This window comes from Vicugna pacos, chromosome 15 (genome assembly GCF_048564905.1).
Source record: "Vicugna pacos chromosome 15, VicPac4, whole genome shotgun sequence".
Taxonomy (NCBI): domain Eukaryota; kingdom Metazoa; phylum Chordata; class Mammalia; order Artiodactyla; family Camelidae; genus Vicugna; species Vicugna pacos.
The window spans coordinates 1,200,575-1,210,337 of NC_133001.1; the positions used below are offsets into that span (position 1 = coordinate 1,200,575).

Sequence of the window (9,763 nt, forward strand, 5' to 3'; positions counted from 1 at the left end):
GCATACCACCAGCAATTCTCACTGTGAAACTGGGGACTGAGGAAAGGACTGACTCTGCAGACTCCAAAAAATTAAGACTGTGGACTGGGATATTCCAATCAGATGCAATACTGGGGACTAATCCACCAGTAATTTCTAATGTAGAGTCTGAGGACAGATCCAAGTTCTGAGGATTCCAATCAAATGGGCAAGTGCAGACTGAACCAAGGGCTAGGGGCTTGGGTTCTGTGTGGAAAATTCTGTCAGTTCAAGCTGACCTGGCCTGGGTTGAAAAGCCAATTAAATCAGTACCCTGACACAGTGAGTGTGGTGCTCAACACCAAGAGGAGTTTCCCATGATTCCCAGAACTGTCAAGACACTGGAGAACTCAAAGTGTTTGTGGGTACCAGTGCCTGTGTTGTCCTTGAAGCCATGAGAAGTATCCTTCAGATCCCATCACGCTCCATAATATTGGCAAAAAAATAAAATTCCACTGAGTAAATTTTACAGACCTTATAAGTCGGCAAATAAATATGATATATGTTAGCTTTTTTTATTGTAGTATACCCAACAGTCAAAAATAAACATACAAAAATTTGAACGTGATCAAGTTTTTCAAAGTCAACGCTGAGTGTGTCATGCATCCACACCAAGAAACAGAAAACTATGAGCACCAAGAAGTCTTCCTTTGCACACCTTCAGCCACCAACCTTCCCAAAGCACAGGGTAGTCTCGCTAGATCTGTACATTATATAAATACACCCTTTGTGACTTGCTTCTTTAGTTCAACATTATGTTTTTGAGACTAAGCAATGTTGCTCCCAGTGATGTTAGAACACCTACTTTTATTGTATTGATGATGTCACTCTTTATTTATTTGTTTTTGATTTCACCATCAGTGAGCTTTTGGGTCACTTCTGATTTTTTATTTGTTACTGCGTGACTTTTGGTAACCCTTATGCATATGTGTCTGTTAGGAATTCACTCAAGTATGAACCTTCTAGAGCACAAATTATGAATATGTTCCACTTTAGTGGCTGCTGTCACATAAAATGTGGTGGAAATACAGATTGCTTGCTTGCTTTTTTGCTTGACTTTTGTTTTCATTATCTTGCCCCCACTGGAATGTAAACTTCTTGAGCACAGGTGCTTTGTCTATTTTGTTCACAGCTATGATGAATGAGCAGATAAATGGATGGATAAATGAGGAAGCTGGATCTGAAAGACACAGCATTCTATCGATCACATTCCTTGAAATGTTACAGTCCAGGGCACTGATTAAAAATGTTACCCTAAAGAATTCCATTATATCCATGACCTCCACTGTTCTCATCAAATTGGAATTTATAATGAGTGTTTCATTTATAATGAGAGTAATAAAGGATGATGAATCTGACAAAGCGTTTAAATCATTACCTTTTAGACCGATGGACCAATATGATTATGATCATTAATAATTTAATAAAGTTACCCCTTTGATCACTGAGTGAATACCTTATATAATCCAGTGGGACTTTGAACATGATTTGTCACATCCTTTCTGCCCTCAATTCCTTGGATTAGTGGGGATATGGATAAGAACAGTGAGCTAACTTCTATTACCAGGCTAACATATGCTTAATCTTGATGACTTTGTGATATATTCAAAAAATATATCAGCATCCTCCCAGCTGGTATCCCTGTATGTTTCTCCAACATCTTAGAAATGCTTTCGTGCATTCAGTCCTGTCATGTTGTCTTCTCTGGGCAATGTCCTTTACTCTCATCCAATTTTTACTAATCTGACAAGTAGTTCTTACTAATGTATTGCAAACAAGCAGAAGTTAAATACTGTCTTTCTACATAAACTTTTAAAAATCACCTAATGATTTTAATGATTACAATAGCTTTTTGAATAAAACACGTTCAGTGAGTTTTCCTACCACTTGACAAACTAGAACGTGTAAGACAGCTATCCAACTGTCTTCCTAAATGGCTGGGTACGAGTATTACTCTAAAAATAGAAGAAACAATGATATTTCTCTCATTTTTAGATGGTAAGCTAGAGTTGCATAGCAGTAACTTTCACCCCCAAAGTAATACCTTCCATTCTGTACTCCTTAGCATATTCATACCATTTAAAATTGCATGCAGTTTATTTTAGTCCCCAAAGGCAAAATTGCAGAGCAAGAAATTTTAACTTGTGTTTTTGGAAACCGCTGAGCATTTATTTTGAACACATGTGAGCAGGGAAGGAGGAAAGGAAGATGTAAGAAAGGAAAGAAGAGATGAGGGAAGGAAGACCAAGAGGATACATTTTTTTATATAGATCATTTTTTTTTTCTGCACAGTTGAATGTACCCTCCAATTTAATCTTTCATTGAGAGCATTTCCACACCGGCCACAGAGGCTCCCATTCACCACCTGCATGGGGAAGAGTCAAGCGTCAAAAGGCATCCCCTGACACTCTTTGTACACCCTTGCACCTGGCCAGTGCCCTCTTCATAGCTCCGGTCACATCCTTGTTCCTCAAACTGTAGATGAGTGGATTAAGCATGGGTGTGAGGATAGTGTAGAACACGGAGAAGACTTTGTCTTGCTCTGGCCTGTGGTAAGAGTGTGGCAGCATGTAGGTGTACATGGCAGCCCCATAGAACAGGGTCACCACTGTTATGTGAGATGAGCAGGTGGCAAACGCCTTCTTCCTCCCCTCCACTGAGCTCATGCGGTGGACTGTGGTCAGGATTTGGGCATAGGAGGCAATCACCAAAGAGAAAGGAATCAGGAGCATCAAAACACAGCACACATACATCACTGTCTCATAGACAGCTGTGTCTGCACAAGCCAACTTCAGGACGGCAGGTGCTTCACAGAAGAAATGGTTTATCTCCCGGGAGTTGCAGAAAGGGAAACTCATGGTGATGGGGGTCAGAAGGAAGCCATCCAGAGAGCCCCCAAACCAGGAACCTACTATAATCATCCAACAAACACAGCGGCTCATGAGGACGGGATAGCGGAGGGGGTTGCAGATGGCTACGTAGCGGTCATAGGCCATGAGGCCCAGCAGGAAGAACTCAGCTCCTACAAGGGTGAGATAGAGGAAGTGCTGAGCTGTGCATCCCATGAAGGAGATGGTCCTTTGACCCAGCAGGTAGTCGACCAGCATCTTGGGCACGATGGTAGAGATGTACATCATGTCAATGAGGGAGAGGTGGCTAAGTAGGAAGTACATGGGGGTGTGGAGGCACACATCGGTGCGGATCAGGAATATCATGACCCCATTGGCCATCAACGCGGTGAAAAAGATGAGAGAGATGATGGCAAAAAGAAGGCCTGATGTGTCTTGTCTGTTGAACAACCCCATGAAGATAAAATCTGTAGAGGATGTGTTGTATCCTTCCATGGATCCCATGATGGCACTGTTGTGACCTAGAACCTTCCAAATAAAACCATGATATTTGCAGGAAATTAACATAGCATACAGACTGATTGTTAGGAAGTAAATTTCTAAGTTGGAAGAAAGCGTTTAAAATATTTTTTGCAGAAAGAGAGTCACAGACACAGAAAACAAACGGAATGGAGGAAGGAGGGATAAATTGAGAGTTGGGGATTGGCAGATACAAACTACTGTGTACAGAATAAATTTAAAAAAAAACAAGGTCCCTCAGGGATCTGTAGCCAATGGCTTGTAGTAGCCTGCAATGAAAAAGAATGTATAAACTAATACAATATTGTAAATCAAGTATACGTCAATAAAAAGTTAAATAACATAGTTTCACATTACTTTGTTACTCATTCTTAGCAACAAACTATTCTAAAATATTTTTCAATAAAATTGATTATTTTAAATCAAAAGTTCTTTATAATCATTGAACAAGATGATGTCAGCAATACTATTGTACCACAGTGATACATACAACAACCCTCAATGCTATACAGGAGTTAAATATACCCTGGTCTGTTGTATGTGTGTGTGTCTGTGTGTGTGTGTGTGAACGTACCACCTTGGATGCTTTTAAATTGGTATCCTTATTCAGCGCATGTTTATTATCATCATCATCACCACCATCTTTGAAACATCTCAGTACTGGCTGTTAATAGTGAATGTTGGCCATTTAGCCACAAATATGAGTGCCTTACCATTTGGGCTGCGAATCACTATGTTATGAGTGTTCTGTTGGTGCCATTTTGTCTATGTCGCAGGCAAAATTGAATGGAGGAAATCAAGTGGGGAATGGAAATTACTCTTGCAAACCCAGATGTGAAGGGGTCACCCAGTACAAGAGGCATTCACTGTTCTAGAATTATTTTTGTTGTTTTTTTAAAAAGAAATTTCCATTGTAGGATGTTGGGTAATTAGCATTAGTATTTAGCATCAGCAATTAGGATTCCGAGGGAATAGCACAAGAACATATGCACTGAACTATAACCCACTGATTAGTTTTGGAAACTGGAATTTTTTCATAATTATCTGTAATTCAGAAAAACTCATTGACTCTGTTTTATATAATTTCAGGTGATGATAAAGGAAAAATTCACAACAAATTGTTTGAAAGTCAAGGAAGATTTTTCATATGTTTAAAGTTAAATATGTCAAGATGAGATATATTTTACCAACATGGTTGGAAGTTAAATTGATCCAACTAGTCCATGTTCCTCTAAATATACTACAAGTATGAGCATTTGAGTCAACTGTACAGAAAAAAATATTATCAAGAGTAATTATAATGATACTGTGAAGAGTTTACTTTGTGCCAAGTGTTTTGTATCTGTTGACTCTCAATTCACTATGTGCTCTCACTCAAATTAATTATCAAATAAAATGTGCTGACAACGTGAGTCATTAAATGTGAATAATTAAATTTTTAACTATGCGTACTCATTAATGTGAGCCGTGAAAATTAGTCATAATCAAGAGTATACCACATTAACTGTTATAATATGGACTGCTGAATTTCAAGAGACTTAACTCTATTTTTCATGTTTATCTTTTTAATTTCTTTTGTTTTGCTAATTTCATAATCTTTGTTGCCAGGTCTCAAAAATTTGCCTGACACCACGTACCATTTTATCATCCTTCAGAACCTGCCTCATTTTTCTGTTACTGTTAAAATATGCTTCTAAAGGAAAAAACTTCTGTCCAATTTATGGAATAGCTTAAATATTAGTAATATTTTAACTGCTCCCACACCTTCCGCATTTTGGGTCTACCTTTTTTGCGTGTACCAAGTCCTACTCACAGAGGAAAATTATGTATTGCTTTACAAAGTCAAGTAGCTTTCTTTGCTCTCCATCCACATTCATTCCTTAATCTTTTAATACTTTTTCTGCTGTTCTAATTTTTTTCTGCCTGGCCCTATAGTTCCAACAATGACAGAGTCAACACCAAAGGCTTCTCCATTTTGCAGCTAACTGGTCATACCCTCTTGATTGCACATAAAAAGTTTAATTGGTAAGAGAACAAGTCCTGTTTGGTAAAATTACTGTCTGCTATCTCACTAGGGGGCACATAATGTGAAGGCTATACATGAATTTCTGCTGGGCACGGATTTTATTGCTTTTCTATGATTTCGTACAAATGAAAATAATTACAAATTGTCTGAAATGATTCTGTGACTTTATACAGGAATTTACTTCTGAAATGAGGTAACAGACATACAGTAAAACAAAATTTTGAATCAGATAAATTGAGGTCTCCTGGCCATGATGTAAATTAACTCTGTGACTGTGGCTTCTCTCCCTAAACACTCTAAGCCTCAGATTTCATTTATATTAAATTCGGATGATATAACATTCAGGACTGCTCTACAGATCAAATTAAAACTCCATAGCTATAAGGTGAAATATTTTATACAATGCAAAGTAAAGTGCTAGTTAGTGTTAAGCACATATATGCTAGTTATCTCAGAATTATTAGTAAATATATGAAAATTCCCAGTTTCTCATTAAGCAATATACATATCCAACTAAAATCTATTAATTTGCATTGTAAATGCCTCGAGTTTCAGGTTTATAGACTCTGGCACTCCCAGTGGAAATAATTCAGCATTTAGATTCTGCATTTCCCCCCAGAAATCCTTTTACTTGAAGGAAATGTTTTTTGTACAAATCCTTAGAAAGATGTGTGCATCACATTTAAACCTGATGAGAACGTAATGTCTTTGAGAAGCATAGATATGCTGAGCCTGCAAGATATGAGAACACAACCAAAAAACAGTGATTGTGCAAAAGGGGCATGACTTTATTGAGTTAAATTACCTTTAAGGGTGGCTTAAATTACTTTTTTATTATACTATACCACGCATCACGTAAAAGTAATGCATAGAAATACATCCTGACATTTGCAAATATCATCTCCTGTTTTGTCAGAGGTACACATTTGGTTGAGTGGGGATAGTTACAAAATTACTTTTTCCTACTTAACTTTAAGTTAGGATGCAATTTCTGCCTGTGACTGTGAGGGTCGCCAAGCCTGTCCGTGAAATTAACTGACAATAGAATCTCAAAGTTGTAGACCGCAGTCCTCCCTGCTTATATGTGCCCCACTGGTGAGCTTTCTGCCACATGAAAGAGCGTGCTTCATGCTCCTTCAGTGCAACAGCCCTTTGCCAGGAAGTTCTATATTCACTAGGATTAAAAGCTGCTCATAAAACCCTCTAGACCCACTCAGAGGTAGTTTTTTCCATTTTAACATCAATCCTTCATAGTGTGAATATGACTATGTGAATGAAAAGTATTGCCAGCCATATCGGTAAACAAAGGATGCTGTGGCCATCAAGTCATCAGCCACTACCTGCACCCCCTTTCCCCCTGCCCACTAGTAAGCAGAGGGACCTCAGGATTAGGGCCAGCAGGCAGCCTGGCCTCTGCTGCCACCCACAGTGGTGTACACTGAAGGGACTCAGGATGGGCAAGAACAGGATGTTGGCCCTAGAGAGCTAAGGTGCATATCAAAGGAATGATTTCAATGAGCTCAGATCTTTGTACCTTCCCATACATAGAAAAGTGCTAAAGTCTTTAACTTGAGATATCTGGTTTTCTTTAATTAACAGTAATCTTTTGATGTTCTGACTACCTGGTCTTTGTTGCAAAAATGCCTATATATCCTGGCTTCTCCTTTGCCTCATTGGAAGAGTCTCTTCGAATAATCTGAGAGGCTGCCTCCCGGTCTCTAGTCCTCAGGAAGTCCACCTAATGAAACGTAACTTTCAACTTTTTATGCATTTTCTTCAGTTGACAATGTCAGAGTCTTTTTCCACCCGTCTCTGTGTCAGTCTATGCTTTCCAATTCTTCTGTGCATTAATCTATATATCCTTTGCTGAAATACTCAAGTTTCAGGTAATAATCTGGGGTGATCTTTTGCAATGTCTGTTTTAAAATGCAGTATCTTAATTTCAAGAGTTAACCCTAGGCAGAATTTTCTAAAGCAGAATACCCTGGAAATATTATGTTTTCTGTTTTTATATCAGACATGTCACATGGTTGGCTCATTATATACAAATTATAACTTCCAGTCGTATCTTCTCATGAGACGTCCTCCAGCAAGGCCCAATCCATCCTTGTTCCAGTTTGAAAATAAATACAAACATTTACATATATTTCTAGACCTTCTCTGTATTCCTAAATTCTGTTCAGCATTTCAAAAAGTTGGAATGATCGAGAATAAAGTCAAATTGAATAATACAATTATTAGATAATGAAATGCTAATGTACTCAGACAATTTCATCAGGGGTCCATTGGTATTTGGGCCATCACTCTGGGGAGCTATTGAGAACCACATTCCTTTTTTAACCATATACTCCTCCTGCCAGGACTCTTGAAAAGATCACACACCTGGATAAGTCCCACAACTAGAGAGATTCACTCTTTCTGAAAGGAGTTCCTTCTGTGATTCAATATGGTGGCCACTAGAAGATTGCTTGTGAACCGCTGGCAGAGTGCATCTGAGGGATGCAGGTGTCTGCACATCTCTGAAAATCATTATGGAAAAGTGATATGTGAAATGCTCGCACCACTGAAGCCAGGTGGAGCCCTAGGTTTGCAGTGAGAGGGCCCACGGGCGTCTGCCTGTGTCCTTAAGGCAAGTTCTTGTCATTCTCCAACCCTCAGTGTTCTTATCCATAAAAAGAATGCAAGCATACAAAAGATTTGACTCTCGAGTAGAGAGGAACAAAACACTAGCAGGGAATCAGAAAGCCTGGGTCATAGTCTGTGCTCTATAAATGAGGATTCAGTGCAAGTTTTTCATTTAGCCCATCAATTAGTATTGTCCTATCCCTTCTAATTCACATGGCTAAGGTTTGCTTAAACTATATATATACTTTTTAAAGGTTTTGCTAAAATTAAACACAGAGACACAAAAATATTTTGTAGAAAAGATTAGTTGCACAGTTCCATCTTATCGTATCCTTAAAACCCAAGATTTGCAATATGTACTCTAGATCACTCCCCAAATTAATGAAATAAGCTATCTGCTTCTCAATGAACTTGCAGTGGGGATGGAGGGCATGGAGCAGTTACTTCCCCACTGAATCTGCACATGGGATTTGCAGCCTATGAGTTTTAGATTCCCTTGCCTCTATGCCCTAAGATTTAGTTTGCATAAAGCTTGTTAACATCATATAAAGCGTGCGTATTGTCAGACCCCTAAAAAATGATGTGAAAGCTTAGCCATTTCCATACCCAGCAAATATTTAAAGTGTCATTAAGACAGGCCAGGCGAGGTGCTCATCAAAATTTTATTTGTCACCTCTGATCTTACTGCACAGTTTTGAAAGACATGGATATTCATTAAGATATTAAGTAGAGAGGAATATACAGCCTTGGTTTAAGTATTGCAGAAGCTCCTGGATGAGTCACTGAATTGCTTAACTGAATCAAGAGTTTTTCATTGTTTAGGTAAAATCTCAAACCATTGAATCCAATCATTTACTTTTCTTTTTTTAACTTTTCTTTTGGAGTTATAGTCAGTTTACAATGTTGTGTCAATTTCATTTACTTTTTAAAAAGCCATAAAATTATTGATTTATTTTTCCTACATCCTTCCTTGTTTAACCTCATCACCCTACATTTCTCATATCTTTTTCTGAGACATGCAGTATGAATGCTACACATTAAAAAGACCATGTTACACAAGTCTCTTGGTGTGCATAAAAGAATTAAATACACATCATTCATATAAAATTTATTCAAATGTCTAATATGATCCTAAACTTTGTTCCAACTAAAGAAGATCATCTCTGTCACTTGGAGCTGAATCTTCTCCAGATGGTCATTCAGGGTAAAGTAGGTTCATCAAAGGTGAAGATAGTCATACAAAATTTAGTAAACACAAAGACCCACAAAATACAAGAACTTTAAGTAACTGAAAAGGATATGCAATGAACAGAGACTTTTCAGAAAGTAGAAGGTGATACGTTACTAGAAAAGACTTTGATTAAGCTTAGTGGATTTAATTTCTCTCCCATTTACATTAAGGAGGAAAAACACAAAGTGATTCATAGTCATGGCTATCCATAAATAGAAAGGTTTCAAGATCTCATCCAGCTGTGTGCTCAGGTCTTTGCACATTATCCATGAAGATCCAAAAGACAGAGGTTTTTACTCTAGGCTTATGAACCTGAACTTGCTGAATTATAAATTAGAGCTATCTTTAGCACCTGATGATGGAGTTAGCTCAGAAGGAGACATGCAACAACTTACTAAGAGTTATTTTGTAATAGAAATCTACAAAAGGAAAATTTTAAAAATACCCTAAAAATCCTTGAAACAGATTTTTTTTTTTTTAACTGCCAGGACAAAT

General features: G+C 37.9%; 1 protein-coding gene across 1 annotated transcript; it reads right to left on the reverse strand.

Moving 5' to 3' along the window:
* Positions 1 to 2,331: 2,331 nt before the first annotated feature.
* On the reverse strand, positions 2,332 to 3,371 carry LOC140685822 (olfactory receptor 2T1). Its single transcript, XM_072938299.1, has one exon. The coding sequence runs from the start codon at positions 3,369 to 3,371 to the stop codon at positions 2,406 to 2,408; it is 966 nt and encodes a 321-aa protein (XP_072794400.1). The 3' UTR covers positions 2,332 to 2,405.
* Positions 3,372 to 9,763: the final 6,392 nt, after the last annotated feature.